General features: G+C 37.7%; 1 protein-coding gene across 1 annotated transcript in view; it reads right to left on the bottom strand.

Moving 5' to 3' along the window:
* The window catches only part of LOC102474712 (progesterone-induced-blocking factor 1), a gene marked incomplete at its 5' end in the record, with an annotated part of 214,777 nt that overhangs the window by 180,547 nt on the left and 16,132 nt on the right, over nucleotides 1–18,098 (bottom strand). Inside the window, 1 exon segment of the mRNA XM_006139821.3 lies at nucleotides 7,327–7,425. Within this exon segment, the coding sequence (XP_006139883.2) occupies nucleotides 7,327–7,425 (99 nt within the window).

Here is an 18,098-nt window from a genome sequence, read left to right as displayed (position 1 = left end):
CAAAGTGAGAAAGGAAGCCACCAAGTCCAGGACTCGAACCATAGTTGGCCGTGTGGGAATCTACTGCCCTTAACCACCACGCCACCTGCCAGCCCCAGGAACAAGACAATTCTAATAGAGATAATTTTATAAAATCTGAGAGAATGATGAGAGTGGTCCATTAATGAGAATATTTCACAAATTCCCCTAAGTTTCATTTAACAAATACAAATTTAGGGCCAGTAGGTGGCTTGGTGGTTGAGGTGCTGGATCACACAACTCTGTGGTTGGAGTGCCAGACACTTAAGTTTCATTTAACAAATACAAATTTAGGGCCAGTAGGTGGCTTGGTGGTTGAGGTGCTGGATCACACATGGCCAACTCTGTGGTTGGAGTCCCAGACACTAAAGCTTGAAAACCATGCCAGGTGTGTGTGTATGCATGCATGCCCAAAATCTTGAGAGAAGAACAAAGGAGCAGAGATAGATACATGGCCACCATGTATCTATTAGGGGATGATTTCTCATGTTCCCTTTCTCTGTCTCTCTTTAGCCAGCACACAGCCTACAGCAAGAAAAACTAAAAAAAAAGAAAAAAAAGTACAAATTTATTTATTGTATATTCTTTTAAAAAAAGACAAAAAAGCAGTTAGTATAGAATTGAAAATTAAGAATTTCCATATTCAAAAAAACTAAGATTATATAAATTATTTCATACAACCATGAAAACTAGAAATAGTAAAATTATCAGTTTTTTAGTAAGTAAAACAAAATTTAAATATGATACTCTAGCTTTTATTTCAAATCTCAACATCCTTCATTCCCTTGAATTTACCTTGTAAATAACACAAACATTTCTTTGTCCACTGAAGAAGGCAGAAATAGATTAAAAGATAAAGATACAAGTATGTAGAAACATGACAAAGGCAAAGTAAAGGCATGTTAAAATTTTTCTACTCTTGGGACTAAATGGAAATTTAGAATAGTAGGTTTCTCTACTAAGTTTAAACTAGCTCAGTATGACATAAAAATCACTCTACTCACCAGATCTAATCTTATACCCTCTTATTTTCATCTTCTACCAGTAGGAAAAAAAAAAAAAAGGACAAAATCTGAGCATTACCAGAGAAGTTGTGGAGGTCAAAAACATAATTTCAGGGCCGGCAGGTGGCGTGGTGGGTAAAGGCACTGGACTCCTACATAGCCAACCGTGGTTTGAGTCTTGGACCTGGAGGCTTGCTTTCTCACTTTCCCTCTCTCTCTCTTTTGCTCTGTCCCTCTCTGGTCAAATTGCAATAAATAAATAAAGTTAAATAAAATAATTCTTAAAAAATAATTTCAAGCTATATACTTAAAGGTTAAAAATTATTTAAAAATACATAATATATATTTTTAAAACAAAACAAATTATTATAACTGAAAAAAACTTGATATTGCTGGACAGCTGTTCAGTGGTAACACACGATGCTCTGTAAGGCAGACTCACATGGGAAGGTTGTTAGTTTTTGCCTGGGCATGGTTTGGGCTGACAAGCGGGGGTAGACCATAGCATCAGGACTCTGATGAGAGTGCTGTATCTCTCTATCTCAGTCATGAAATATCTAAACTTAAAAAAATTTATTATTAAAATTAATTTTGAACTGCAAGCTTTCAGATCAGATTCAAATATAGGTCTCTCACGTATGACCCACAGATGTAACAATTTATGTTGAACTGATTCCACTACTCACACTGATTTGAGATGAAAAATGTTCTCTTTCTGGCAGAAAGAATCCTCAGTGTGTGCAGGTATTCAAAGCAACAGAACATGAGGTCACAGACTGTGTTCATGAAAGTTGGGTAATTGTCACTTGTTATTAGATAAGCTGTTGAGTGTGAACTGGGACATATATAAATAGGTCTTTCACATGCCTAAGTCCCTTCCTCTGTAGAAAATTAAAGTCCATGAATAAAAAGCCTTTTCCATTGACGTTTGAAAATGGTGCACTGCTTCCTCACATTTCTCTTTTTAATAACATAGGTTGTTTAATCATAAAATGAACCATTTTATAAAGAAAAACTAACATAAATGAAAAAGATGACACTGATTATATCTGACTAGAAAACTGTGTATAGGCAGGTTAGGGGCTTTACTTAAGCAAGATTAAGGGAAATCACATTTCACATAAAGATTAAAATACATTTGTTTATTCTGATTTTTATACAAAGGGAGGGAAAAAAATCACAAATTTGAATATTAAAAACCCAGGACCAGCAGTCGGTCTAATAGCTACATCGCTGGACTCCCATGTAGCAGACCATGGTTCGATTCCCAGACCCGGTACCATGGTTCGATTCCCAGACCCGGTGGCTTAAACTCACGCCACGTGTGCATGCGTGCCCAAGATCCCGAGAGGAGAATGAAGGAGAAGGGATTGTGGTGTGGCCATCCACCCTTGTGGGTGATTTCTCACTTTCTGTCTCTCTTTCTGGTGAGCGCACGCACCCTATAGCAAAAAGCCTCTCAAAAAACAACAAAAAAAACCCAAAAAACAAAAAACAAAAATCAAAACAAAAAAAAACCTTCCAAAAAATAAAACACAAAAATTTTTTCTCTTGGGTTTCACTATACACAGAAACAGCAAGAATTAAGAATGTCTGTATTTAAAAAACTGTGATTATGTAAATAATTTTACACAACCATGAAAACTAGGAATATGGGTAAAATTATTTTTAATGCCAGAGTATGTGTGTGTATGTGTGTGTATGCGTGTGTGCATGCGTGCACTTGTGAGAGAGAGAGGGAGCAAGGAAGGAAGAATCCTTAATGGGACATTCTTCTTTCCTGTCAAGATCAAGATTTTGGGCATCAGTACACACGTACTCAGCATGTTTTTCAAAATTCTAGGGCTGGGACTCAGACTTGAGTGGTCATATGGGATCCAGCTTCCTTAATTGCTAAGCTGTGAGGTCAACCCACAGCAATGCATATTGAAGATTTTTCCTTGTTCAGATATAAAGTTATTTCCTTCATTTTGTATAGTTTCATTGCTGTATTCTATATCTGTATCTATAAATGATAACTTTTTAAACTACTGCCTAAATGCACGAGTTGGTGTATGTGGCATTTGTCACCTAGAAACTATATGGGTAGGATAACATACTAAATGTGAAGTCCTGGGTAAAGAGCAATATGCATTTGTACTTTTGACAGGTATTACTAAATTATTCACCATAGAGCTCATGCCAATTTAAACCTCTATTAACAATATACAAGACTGCCTGTTTTACCATACCCATGAAACATGGTATATTATCAACCTTTTGGGTTTTGCTGGAAAATCAGTATGGTTTTAATCTGAATTCAGTTTTAACTTATTATTTGTAAGAGGGTTTTCTTATGGGGAAATTAGTCACAACTGTGACAGAAGATGCAAATATTTTTTCCCAGACTGTATTTGTCTTTCCTTATGGTAATATGCCACAAAAACATTTTCATTTGTAGGCAGTCGAGTTTTATCAATTTTTTTTTCAGTTTATTTATCTTATGTCTTTCATGAAACAGCTTGTGTGTGAGAGAGAAAGGTATTTTGAAAGGGTCTGTCAAGTCAATCCACAGTTGCCTCTAGCCATTCCTCCAGTTAGTCAGGATCTTGACATGTTTCAGGTCAACTCCAGATCTGAACCTACAGCCAGCCATGTGGTTTCCAGCACTACAGATCACTATGCTAGCGCCTGCATCACTGCTGCTGGGCCCAAGTTTATCAATTCTTACTTTTACAACTTCTGTGTTCCAAAAATGTTTTATAATTCAAGTCTATAAGAACATTCGCCTGTGGTTTCTCTAGTACTTTAATGTTTTCATGCTTAAATTTCTGATTGATTTGGAAATTATCCTAGTTTAAATGTAAAGTATTGATCCCAAGTTTCTTTTTCTCATAGATGGTTACCCCAGTGACCTGACACCACTGCTTTGATTCAGAAACTCACTTATTTAGTTTCTCTATATAAATCACAGAACTTATTTATCTGATTTAGAAAATCTTGCTGGTATTTTTATTTAGATCACATCAAATATATAGTTTGACTTAAGGACACTGACATTCTTCTGTGGAAAAAAAAAAAATCAGTCATCTACAATACCCTAAAAATGAACTAAAGAATAGAAGCATAGTATAAAAAATATAAGAATTCACATGGAACAGCAAAAGTACAAGGATACATGCAGACATGGCCACAGCAATTCTGAAAAATATTTTTAGTTTGTCATATTTCACTAAAAATCTATTGAAAGTTTTGATATGAATTATATTCGACTTATAGATTAAGAAAGAATTAAGTTGAAGGGACATCTGAATCCTACTTTTTTCCACATCACCTCTCAATAGCACAACCCTAAACACGAGGATTTTTCACTTCATTTGTTGATATTATAACTCAAAAAACAGGTTAAGTACCTTTAGCAGTTTTGAGCATTTCTTTAAAGCTCAAGTTTATTTTGAGTTTAATAGATCTAGATATTATTCTCATTCAATCATTTATAAATCTCTGATTCTGTAATATCTTTATAAAGTTCTGAGCATTAATATTATTTGCTGCACAAAAGTTATTTCTAGTTGTGTCTAGAAATACAATTTTTCCCTTTTTTATCTTGAGTTTAAGACTATCACACATATTTAAGTTTGGAGAAATATTAGGCTCAAAATAAGCAAGGTTTGGTGAATACTTTAAAGAATTAAATAAACTTCCTCTCACTGGCAATATGAAAATGAGCTGTTCCAGTTTATCCAATATTCTTACGGAAAATGTATTGAAAAGATATCATCAACTTCTGAAGAACAAGAACTTGGAAAGTAAAATCTAATAACACAACTATACCGAACAAGGTACTCCACAGTAATAATCTGTAATATTATCAGCAAATTAGTAGTAGTATTCAAGGCAAATGCTTCTATAGTACTTATTATGTAGAAGACATTGTTCTAAGTTCTTTACAGACATTAATGATTGCTACTAAATGATATTTTTAGATATGAAAGTATTTCATGTCCTTCAGGATAAATACCAGTTAGTAATAAATGGACAAGAAGGGTTTAAGTGCCAGAGTGTAGGACATTACAGAACTTAGTGTAAATATAAAATGATAAATCTGGTGATCAGATTTATTATTCTAACTTCACAAAAACATACAAAAGCTAGCTATGAAATTCTGTCTAAATAGGAATTCTCGTTTACTAGCTAAAATCTTATGTTTTATTTATTTATTTATTTTTTGGAGAGGTTTTTCGCTATAAGGCGCATGTGCTCGCCAGACAGACAGAGAGAGACATAGAGACAGAAAGCGAGAAATCACCCTCCAGAGGGGATGGTCACGCCGCAATCCCTTCTCCTCCATTCTCCTCTTGGGATCTTGGGCATGCACACACACGCGCCTGGCATGAGTTTTAAGCTACCAGGTCCAGAACGTGAACCGCGGTCAACTATGTGGGAGTCCAGCGACATAGCCATTATGCTAACTGTCTCACTGGCAATATGAAAATGAGCTGTTCCAGTTTATCCAATATTCTTACGGAAAATGTATTGAAAAGATATCATCAACTTCTGAAGAACAAGAACTTGGAAAGTAAAATCTAATAACACAACTATACCGAACAAGGTACTCCACAGTAATAATCTGTAATATTATCAGCAAATTAGTAGTAGTATTCAAGGCAAATGCTTCTATAGTACTTATTATGTAGAAGACATTGTTCTAAGTTCTTTACAGACATTAATGATTGCTACTAAATGATATTTTTAGATATGAAAGTATTTCATGTCCTTCAGGATAAATACCAGTTAGTAATAAATGGACAAGAAGGGTTTAAGTGCCAGAGTGTAGGACATTACAGAACTTAGTGTAAATATAAAATGATAAATCTGGTGATCAGATTTATTATTCTAACTTCACAAAAACATACAAAAGCTAGCTATGAAATTCTGTCTAAATAGGAATTCTCGTTTACTAGCTAAAATCTTATGTTTTATTTATTTATTTATTTTTTGGAGAGGTTTTTCGCTATAAGGCGCATGTGCTCGCCAGACAGACAGAGAGAGACATAGAGACAGAAAGCGAGAAATCACCCTCCAGAGGGGATGGTCACGCCGCAATCCCTTCTCCTCCATTCTCCTCTTGGGATCTTGGGCATGCACACACACGCGCCTGGCATGAGTTTTAAGCTACCAGGTCCAGAACGTGAACCGCGGTCAACTATGTGGGAGTCCAGCGACATAGCCATTATGCTAACTGTTGGTTCCCGTTTTATTTTAAGTGTTGTTAGTTAATTGCTAAATGAAAACTTGTCTCAAAGTTCAGTTTATATATTCCTTAAATTACAAACTAATTCACCAGTTTTCCTTTAGCAATTAAAATACCCACAGAGCTTAACTTGAAATGTTTATTAGTATATGAAAGGCATATGGAAACTTTTGAGACTGTGTTAGCCACTTTCCTATCTGAAATTATTTTTTAAAAAAGAGTGAAGAAGAAAAGGATGCTATTCTGTTTACTGCATGTAGTCTACCACCAGAAAGTCAGGGTGTTTAGAGAGTAATGATATTCACCTTGATGCTCATTAGTAATTTTCTTTTTAACAAAGCTATTAAAAACAATGTTCTCTTTCTATAATAAAGACAAATCATTCTCTCTTTTTCCCTACTTCCCACATACAAGCATGAGAACATACAGATTTTGCAAAAAGGAACTGCGGAGTGTGTAAAGACAACCATTTTGGAGTTAGGTTTGGCAGGGTCTTTTAAAGTACAACATTCATTTACCCTAGGATTAGCAATTCTACTCCTAGGCATTTACCCAAGAGAAATAAAAACACATGCTCACAGAAAAGTTGTAGAAGAATGTTCATGACAGCTATTTTCGTAATAGCTACAGAGTGAAAATAACTGAAATGTCCGTCAACAGATGAATACAAGAAACAAACAATGGTGTATTCATATTTAGTAATAATTAAGAACTTCACAAAATGGAATGAAGTAAGATAGATACAAAAGTGTAAATACCATTTAATTTGATTTAGTTTTAGTCAAGGAAGCAAAATTAAACTTCGGTGACAGAAATCCAAAAGTGATTGCCCTCTGGTAGGGCAGTGGTTAAGACAGACTGAAAGTGGTATAACAAGACTCTGGAGTGATTGACTTGTTCTAAATCATATATTCAGTAGATGCTATAATGACATATTATAAAAATAATGGCTCTGTTTTACTTCGTTTCAACTAAAAATGATACTTTCATGAAAAATATATTTTCTGAAAAAAAAAAGGTAACAGGAATTAAAACTGAAGACTTAACATTCTTGTTTTCAGAAAGCCTTACCTGTCTAAGAGCTGGTCATGTTTTTCTAAAGCCTCTTTTTCAGCCATCACTGCTCGGTCCTTTTCAGCCACAGCATTATCTCTTGCCTCTCGGAGATTCCTAATATTTAAATTATGCTTTAGTTATTTCAAATGCATAAGTACCCATCCTTTAGAAATTCATGAGTGTGTTTGCTCAGAGTTGAACCATGTGATAATGTTTCAAGACCCACTAGATGGTAGTGACTCCAAGCATATACTACTGGATCAACAGGAAAGCCATGATGCATTTTTGCACAGAAAAACAAAAAAGAAAATAATGAATTTCCTGGCAAACTAATATATGAATATGCCTGGCTTGGTGAAGTCTCTAGCATCACGTGGCAATGTAGGTGCAAACATGGTCTATCTCTAAATGTCATGCTACCTTTCTCCACATGGGTCACAGCGTAGGCTAAACGGTTTGTATATATCTCAAATTCTGTTTGTGTTTTAAGCCAGGTGAGACTCTGGATCAAGAAAAATACCAACGGTAAACTTTTTTCGGAGTCGCTTAATTATACTGTAACTCATTTATCCCTTATCATAATCTAATGAGGTATCATTTTTACTCACGTTATCCACAAGAAAACTGAAGATTTAAGAGGTTAATTAATGTTCTATAAAATATTTTAGGTGAAGATATATTATGGATATCACAAGAATCAAAATGAGAATGAAGTCTGAGTTACATTCAAGAGAACAGCTGAAACAACAGACTTTGGAATCTCAGTTGTATAGGAAGGGAAATGAAAGGAATGCAGAAAGGCTGATTAAGTGAAGATAGAAGGGACAATGGATGAGAGGTCCTGACAGTTTAAAGGGAAGTGGTTCTATAAGCAAGATAGAATACTAAGATTATTCTTGGAGAATAGTAATTCCGAGGTAGAAAAGTACTTTCAGTGGCAGAATCTTATTATAACTGATAACAAGACAAGGTGTGACCATCAGAGGGGTTAAATGAAGTTAATATTCAAGTAAGGCTCAAGGGAACATGGGGTCAAGGTACTAGCCATCCACTTACAGTGGTGAAGACACCACAGCTGAAATTGCCAGAAGATTACAGTTAGAACCACTTAAGGGGAATGTCCAAAAGCAACAATAGCAAGTAATTAAGAGACAGCCTCCATGAGCCTTCAAAGATCGAATTGTGTTAGTGTTTTAATCCAGGTGAAACTCTGGATCAAGAAAAATACCAACAGTAAAGTTCGTGCAGAGTCATTTAATTAAAAAAAAAATCTTTCTAACAGAGTTATAATAAATAAATAGTGTAACATAAATGATTTTGCTCACTTGATTTTTACAAATCCCTTAGGTTGTTTTTATAAAGATTTTTTTCATAGGGCTCACCAGAGACAAAGAGAGAGAGAGGAAGTGAGAAATCATGCTGAAATCCCTTCTCCGTTCTCCTCTTAGGATTTTGGGCACATGCATACACACGTACACACACACACACGCCTGGTATGATTAGTAAGCCACTGGTCTGGAACTCTAACTGCAGAGTCAGACATGTGTGATGCAGTGCCTTAACCACCATGCTACCTACTGGCCTGCTAATTTTATTTTTTAACCTATTTTAGAGCTGAGTAAACTGAAGTTAGGAATCTTACATACCTAGTCCCAAGTCACCCAGCCTAAGTGTTCAAGGGCCATAGTTTGAATCTAACTATGTTTTACTCCAAAGCCAGTGTTTTTATATCATACTACCCTACCTTCCATAAAGAACCGGATTGGATATTAGAATTTTTTTTTTTTTTAATTCAGAGAGTGTCATGAAAGACCAATAATTTCAATAAGTCTCTCTAATACATACTGGAAATGCCTAGTGGGTCTTACTTGGTGTTCCCGTACTCAATGGAATCTTTTGCATGGTGATACTAAAAACAAGTTTAAATTTTAGAACATGTCAACCATGAGATTCATCAGTATAACAGTTTATGAGATAGAAATAGTTTTAAAAAAATATTGGAATTGCAGATAACTCATTGGAGTTGCAGATAACTCTTATTAAACTCTTATTTATTATTATAAACCCACTTTGTACCTTACTATCTAAGTGGGAGTACATTCTAATGTAGTTATGACAAAATTGCATGGTATTATTTCCTGATGCCATACTTGATGGCAATGACCTTCAGAAATATTCTACTGGTCAGATACGGTGGCTCAGAAGTAACACAATGCTCTGCAATGCTGAGGCCACATATGAAGGTCTCAGGTTCACGTCCCAAGGTCTCCCAATATACTCCAGGAGCATTCAGGTCCATGATCCTGGCTGACCAAGGCTGAGGGTAGACTACAGTATAACAATATTGTTGGAGGTGCCCAATAAACAGAACAAAAATACTTTTAAAATATTATCGAATCAACTAAAGCATGAAAATTTTATATACAGAGAAAACTCTCAAAGTATAGCAAACATTTCTGCATTTTTCATTCCCAGTTTAAATATTTTAGTCAGTAAGTCGCTACAAATCGTTTTCTATTTGCACTTCTCACATACAGCGTCATTACTCTGTATGCTATTTCAGTATTCAGTTCCAAGTAGATCACATCTACAATACTAATTAATCATGAATGCATACTTGGCAGATAGAGAAGCTTTGGTCTAGCTAATAACTATGTTTCCCGTCTTGCAACAATGGACATTAAAAATAAAAGCAAGCCACAGGGAATGAAATAAAACGTAGAGCAAGCTAACAGTAGGACTTGTGAGACTTACATTCATTTGCCATGCCACAATCTGCACGGTCCAGCTAACTCTAAGTGCTATGTTAAGGTATAAACGAAATTCTATGGCCAAAGGGCAGAGGAGTGAATTATTTTAATTAGAGTCAGACAGACAAATGAATGAAGAGAAACATTTCAAAACAGTGCCACAGAAGTTGAGCCTCGAAGAACAACTATGTAAGGCAACTCAGAAAGAGAAAACTAAAATGAATGGAAGAAATGAGCTAGAAGTCGAGACTTCTACCAACACATCCTCTCATAGACGCTTTCTGTGAAGCTTCTGTATAAACCCATTTAGGTACCACCCTCCCATATTCAGTCTACAACCTGTATACTTTCAACAAACAGCAGCAGAATTCCGTATAATGCAAAGAGACACTTGTCTTAATATTTTCCACTGGCATGTTTCCATTTAAGTCTGAGGGAGCTCAAACAAATGTATTTTCTATTGGCAATAATAGTAATAGCAAACATACAGAATGCTTACACGTCAGAAGCTGTTTGACCCAATTTACTATAATTTACCCAAGAATTCATTTAACCATCACAACAAACCCACAAAGTATAGTTGCATCATGATCTCTTTTATGAGATTAAGACTAAGATACAGAATAGTTCAATATAAGCCAAAGGTCACATAACAAGAAAGTTCTGGAGCCCGAATATGAACCTAAACAGTCTCTGGTTCCAGGGTCCCTGCTACCACTCACCCTATGCTGCCTCTCTGAAGATTCCCTTTGTTTCACAGATGACTTCTCCTTGGGAAATTCTGACACTATGAGATTAATATTGCATGACCACCTCATGGCACAGACAGACATTAAACCAAAATGTGACTATATTACACAATTAATTTTATGGCACATGGAATATAACATGCTTTTTCAAAATTAGAGTGGTTTGATAAAACACCAGATACACTGTCTTTTACAGATAAAACAATAACTTCCATATATGAAATAAATGGCCCATTCTAAATGTTAAATACATTAAAGGTAAAAAATAAAACTACAGAACAAATACAGGAATTCAAATGCTCTTTAAGAGAAACTTGAAAAATTGACAGAAGCTATCTCAAGCATATGCAAACTAATGAAGTCCAATTTTTTTTTTTTTTTGAGAGGTTTTCGCTATAGGGCGCGTGCGTTCATCAGACTGACAGAGAGAGACAGGGAGACAGAAAGCGAGAAATCACCCCGCAGGGAGGATGGCCACGCTGCAATCCCTTCTCCTCCATTCTCCTCTTGGGATCTTGGGCACGCACGCATACGCGCCCGGAGTGAGTCTAAGCCATCAGTCCGAGACTCGAACCGTGGTCGACTACATGGGAGTCCAGCGACATAGCCATTACGCTAACTGCTGGTCCCCCATGAAGTCCAAATTTTAAACATCCAAACTGAATGTGTAATCCAAACGTAAATAGAAAGAGGTTTGGAACTGGCCAACTGGTAAACATTATAACAGATGTTTTAAAACTGAAAAAAACATATGCCATCCTTAAACATACTTCTGTAAAGATAACATGGGATTCCCAAACTATGTTTTTCATAACTCCTTCATGCTGTTTTTTGCTAACTCCATCTTCCATACATACATATATCTCTCTCCTATTCATCCTCTGTGTATGGGATGTGGACTAAGAGGAAAGACAGAGGAAAGGGGAAAGGAATCTTAAATCAATCCTGTCTGAAATGCAAAGGGAAAGCAAATATGCTAGCAGTATAACCAGAGTGTCCAAGTTATGTATTTTTCAACATGGGACACTTTTTAGAGCAAAACAGAGTGCTGTTAATAATTATGCTAGATTTGGGTCATCCTTGTAGCCTAGTGGTTAAGGAAGCCAGATCCCAGATAGCTGATGGTTTGAATCCCATGGCTTAACATAACTCACTAGGCATGTGTGTGTGCATGCATGTCCACAATCCACAGAAAAAATGGAGACAGGACTGTGATGTGACCATACCCTAACAGGAGGTGCTTTCTCTCCCTCCTTCTTTCTCTCTGCTGAAGAAGCTATCTCAAGCATATGCAAACTAATGAAGTCCAATTTTTTTTTTTTTTTGAGAGGTTTTCGCTATAGGGCGCGTGCGTTCATCAGACTGACAGAGAGAGACAGGGAGACAGAAAGCGAGAAATCACCCCGCAGGGAGGATGGCCACGCTGCAATCCCTTCTCCTCCATTCTCCTCTTGGGATCTTGGGCACGCACGCATACGCGCCCGGAGTGAGTCTAAGCCATCAGTCCGAGACTCGAACCGTGGTCGACTACATGGGAGTCCAGCGACATAGCCATTACGCTAACTGCTGGTCCCCCATGAAGTCCAAATTTTAAACATCCAAACTGAATGTGTAATCCAAACGTAAATAGAAAGAGGTTTGGAACTGGCCAACTGGTAAACATTATAACAGATGTTTTAAAACTGAAAAAAACATATGCCATCCTTAAACATACTTCTGTAAAGATAACATGGGATTCCCAAACTATGTTTTTCATAACTCCTTCATGCTGTTTTTTGCTAACTCCATCTTCCATACATACATATATCTCTCTCCTATTCATCCTCTGTGTATGGGATGTGGACTAAGAGGAAAGACAGAGGAAAGGGGAAAGGAATCTTAAATCAATCCTGTCTGAAATGCAAAGGGAAAGCAAATATGCTAGCAGTATAACCAGAGTGTCCAAGTTATGTATTTTTCAACATGGGACACTTTTTAGAGCAAAACAGAGTGCTGTTAATAATTATGCTAGATTTGGGTCATCCTTGTAGCCTAGTGGTTAAGGAAGCCAGATCCCAGATAGCTGATGGTTTGAATCCCATGGCTTAACATAACTCACTAGGCATGTGTGTGTGCATGCATGTCCACAATCCACAGAAAAAATGGAGACAGGACTGTGATGTGACCATACCCTAACAGGAGGTGCTTTCTCTCCCTCCTTCTTTCTCTCTGCTGAATGCACACATCCTCTGGCAATTAAAAAACATTATAACAATTATGCCAGAGAAACATGCATAAACCAGAACCTTCTGGACAAACTGGGAGATATCCTTACTTAAATTTTAATATTCAAATGAGAAACAGAGAGTGAAATTCTTAATCATTTTCCTAAATGAAAGGGTTTACTACTACAACAAAAAGACACATTTTATATGCAATGCAGTGTCACTTGTACAGATGATTTACCACATGTAGATTTATGTGAAAGTCTCTCACAACTGACACTTGAAAACCTCAGTACAAAAAGTACATACAGACTACTTTGTTAGATGTAGTGTATTATTCACTTCCTTTGTTTTTTTAAAAAAAATTATTTAATTTTATTTATTATTATTTTTAAATTTGCTATAAGACACATGCACTCACTAGAGACAGACAAAGAGAGAGTGGGAAAGTGAGAAAGCAAGTTGTCAGGGCCAGAACTCAAACCAGAGTTGGCCATGTGGGAGTCCAGCGCCTTAACTACCATGCCACCTGCTGGCCTCTGGAATGTATTTTCCTACTGCTGGAAGACAAATTTCATAAACTGAAATTTAATTTCAATTTCAATGCCAAGAGCATGTCTTAGCCTGAGTAAGTATCACTAATGTTTCAGAATTTGAAATTTACCAAAAGTAAATAGTGAAAAAAAATGGCTGTCAGAAGAGCTCAGAAGGCACAACAACTAAGCAATCCCTTCTTCTGCCTTTCTATAAAAATATTTTTGGTTAATAAAAGTTCCAGTTGGAACAAAAGGAATTGAAACAGGCTCTTTTATATGACAAATTTTTTATAGGGAAAGTGTTCAAATTAATCACCTTTACCTCCATATTCTTCTTCCTAGACAAAACAACAAATTGTTTTATACCTTTGGGTTTATTTGTTGTTTTTTTGTTTGTTTGTTTTTTGTTTTTTTTTGAGAGGTTTTTGCTATTGGGTGCGTGCACTTGCCAGAAAGACAGAGACAGACAGAAAACAAGAAATCACACCCCAGGGAGGATGGCCATGTTGCAATCCCCTCTCCTCCATTCTCCTCTTGGGATCTTGGGCAAGCAAGCACACATGTTCCTGGTGTGAATTTAAGCAACTGGGTCTAAGATTTAAACCGTGGCTGACTACGTGGGAGTCAGTGACATAGCCATTACGCCAACTGCTGGCCCCTGTTTTTATATTTTTAAAATTTTTTTCTTTAATTTTTTGACTTCAATTTCTTTGATACATTCAATCACATGTTACTTAGCTTGCAAAGTGAATATTCCAACATGTGTGCATTTCTCACCCGTCCAGTTAACAATACTAAAAAGTTATCTTCAACAGATAATAATCCATTTCTTTGTCCCATAAACAAAACCTTTGTTTTTAACATGGTATAAAATAGGATTATAAGTGGATTATCTTCTGTTTATAATCAATGACTGAAAAGAGCAAAGTGGAAATCTCATCTAATAAAATTACTTGGGGGGAACTGCATTTTAAGAATACAACCTTTTGGGGTCAGCCGGTGGAGTAGTGGTTAAGGCACTGGACTCCCATATGGTTGATTGCAGTTCTCGCGGCTTGAATATCATGCGAGGTATGTGCATACGTGCCCAAAATCCTGAGAGGAGAATGGAGGAGAAGGGATTGTGGCATAGCCACTGCCCCTTTGGGGTGATTTCTCACTTTTTCTTTCTCTGTGTTTCCAACGAGCGCACTACACTATAGCAAAAATCTCTCTTAAAAAAAAAAAATAATAATGGGACCAGCAGATAGTGTAATGGCTCCATCACTGGACTCCCATGTAGCTGACCACGGTTTGAGTCTTGGACCTGGTGGTTTACACTCACGCCAGGTGCATGTGTATGCATGCCCAAGATCCCAAGAGGAGAATGGAGGAGAAGGGATTGCAGCATGGCAATCGCTTGTAGGGGGTGATTTCGCACTTCCTGTCTCTCTGTCCTATAGCGAACATACTTACCCTATACCACCTTACGCCCTCCCCCCCCCAAAAAAAAAAACCTTTTTGAGATCATGGCTGGCTGGATAAGCTATACTTGTCTGTTATTTTATTACAGTCAATGCCACGGTTTGAATGCTTGTTACCTCCAGAACTCATGTTGAATTTAACTGCCATTCTAACAATATTAAAAGGTGGAACTTTGGGCCAGCCAGGTAGCATGGTAGATAAGGCAGCTGATCCTACATTGGCCCTGGCGGCTTAGAAAATATACTGGACACGTGTATGTGCATGTCAAAAACCCTGAGGAGAGAATGAAGAAGGGATTGTGGCATGGCCACTTCCCTGAGGGGTGATTTCTCACCTTCCTTCTCTCTCTCTGGTGAATGCACACACCTTACAGCCGAAAAAAAAAAAATTTTTTTTTGAGGACTTTAAGAAGTGATAGGGAGCCAGCAGTTAGCATAATGGCTATGTCACTGGACTCCCATGTAGTCGACTATGGTTCATGTCCCGGATCCGGTGCCTTAAACCTCACACCGGGCACGTGTGCGTGCGTGCCCAAGATCTGGAGAGGAGAATGGAGGAGAAGGGACTGCGGCATGGCCATCCCCCCTGGGGGGTGATTTCTTGCTTTCTGTCTCTATGTCTCTCTCTGTCTGTCTGGCGAGCGCACGCGCCCTATAGCAAAAAAACCTCTCAAAAAAAAAAAAAAAAAGATGTGATTAAGCCACATGGTTCTACTCTCATGGGTGAAACTGGTACCTTTATAAAAGGGATTTTGCCCCGCAACCGGCTCCCTCTCTTGCCCACTGACCTACTGCCAAGTGATGACACAGCAAGAAGTCCCCTGACAATGCTGGCACCTTTGATTTGGGACTTCCTAGCTTCCAGAACTATGTGTTATAAATTTCTGTCCACTATAAACTACCCAATGTCAGGTATTTGTTATAGCAACACAAAATGAACCAAGACTATTGGTGCTCAGGCAGATGTAAATTTTTAAAGATTTTCTAATGGAAACTTAGGTCCAAAGTAGCATATTGTATTATAAAATTATGGTGTGTGTATATATATATATATGTATTTAGCTATAGCAATTTAAGCACCAGGGCTGGACAGTGGCACAGCAGTAAGACATGACACTCTGTAAGGCAGACTCACGTGGGAAGATTGCCAGTTCATGGATGGAGACCTTCCTGACTACTCTTGGCATACGTGAACCCATGATCCACACTGGCTAAAGCTGAGAGTAGATGAAGAAGCAAACTTTTAAAATACATAATTTAAGGACTAAAACACAAACATTTTTAAAATGCATTAGTATGATGAGGCTTAAAAAGTATCTGACAGAATAAAGGTAATACATCAAAATAAAACTGATGAAATCAGGCAGATGGCTAACTTAGTAACTACTGTATCAGTCACTATGTTCAGTCCTGATCAAATCCATTATCAATCTTTCTGTAGGTTTTCATCTAAACCAAAAGCCACCTGATTTTTACCAGTAAACAAGTACCAACTCATGATTCCATTCACCAAGTACATTTTGAGCACTTGGTATGTATGAGGTACTGTTGCTTGGGAATCTAGAACTGAATAGTATTTGAAAATTCCTACTCTCATGAAGATTACTTTCCGGTAGAAAAGAAAGTAAAAGTAAGCAAATAAGCAAATACATAATACATTTGAAGGTGATAAGTTTTCTGGAGAAAAACATAGCCGACAAAGGCGAATGAGCACAGGGGACAGGGATTTCACAATTTTAAATTGAGTGGGCAGAAGAAATTACATATAACAGGTGACATTTGAAGACTTGACGAAAGTGAGGAAATGACTCTAGTTGTCATCTAGGAGTGAGTGGTTAAGCACTGGGAACTGTAAATACAAAGGACCTGATATGGGAGCATGCCCAGGAGATAAACAAGTAGGTCAGGGCAGAGTAGGAATGTGTGATTAGAACTGAATATCAAGTAACTCAGTGCGGATAGGGCAGAATCAAGAAGGCAATTATAATCATTCGGACTTTCACTGAATGAGATGCGGAGTCTTTCTATCTGAGCAGAAGAGTGATCCAGTGTACCGTCATTACTGATGAACACAAACTGTGCTGAGAACAGACTAAAGAGAGCAAGAAAGAAAACTGGGAGGCCACTTCAGAGGATATTGCAGTATTACATGTGAGAGATAACTGTGGCTTGAACCAAGGTAGTATCTGTGAGATGGTTAAGAGATAGTAAATTTTGAGGACATATCAAGATCTGCTAGGGAACCAGCAGTTAGCGTAATGGCTATGTCGCTGGACTCCCACGTAGTCGACCATGGTTCGCATCCCAGACCTGGTGGCTTAAAATTCATGCCGGGTGCGTGTGCGTGCGTGCCCAAGATCCCAAGAGGAGAATGGAGGAGAAGGGATTGCGGCGTGACCATCCCCCCTGGGGGGTGATTTCTCGCTTTCTGTCTCTGTGTCTCTGTCTGTCTGGCAAGCGCACGCACCCTATAGTGAAAAACCTCTCAAAAAAAAAAAAAAAAAGATCTGCTGATGAACAGAATTTGGAATGTGAAAGAGAAGAGGTTAATGACAACTTCTGGTGTTTGGACGGATTAAGCAGAGTAGAGTTATCTTTGAGCTTGTAAGACTGAGGTGGACCAGGGTTGGAAGTAGACAGAAGTCTGCTTCTGAACATAATAAATTTAAGATGCTTCTTAGATAACCAAGTGGAAATGCCATGGAGGCAGCTTTGAAAGATGTTAAGGAGCTGAGAAGGAACTCCTACCAAAGGGAATGAGTAGGGGCAGTTAGGGAGGAAAGGAAATCAATAGTGTGGTATCCTGGGAGCCAGTTCAAGAATGTTTCAGGACCAGCAGTTAGCATAATGGCTATGTCGCTGGACTCCCATGTAGTCGACGGTGGTTCAAGTCCTGGATCTGGTAGCTTAAACTCATGCCAGGCATGTGCTTGCTTGCTTAAGATCCTGAGAGGAGAATAGAGGAGAAGGAGTTGCAGCGTGGCCATCTCCCCCACCTCCCACCCCTCCCACCCTCCCCCGCTGCCCAGAGAGTGATTTCTCTATTTCTGTCTCTCTGATGAGATCACACACTCTATAGTCACAA

This window comes from Tupaia chinensis, unplaced genomic scaffold (genome assembly GCF_000334495.1).
Source record: "Tupaia chinensis unplaced genomic scaffold, TupChi_1.0 Scaffold000004_1, whole genome shotgun sequence".
NCBI classification, from domain to species: Eukaryota; Metazoa; Chordata; class Mammalia; order Scandentia; family Tupaiidae; genus Tupaia; species Tupaia belangeri.
Note: the sequence above shows the minus strand (reverse complement) of the source record. Positions and strands in the feature narration are given on the sequence as shown.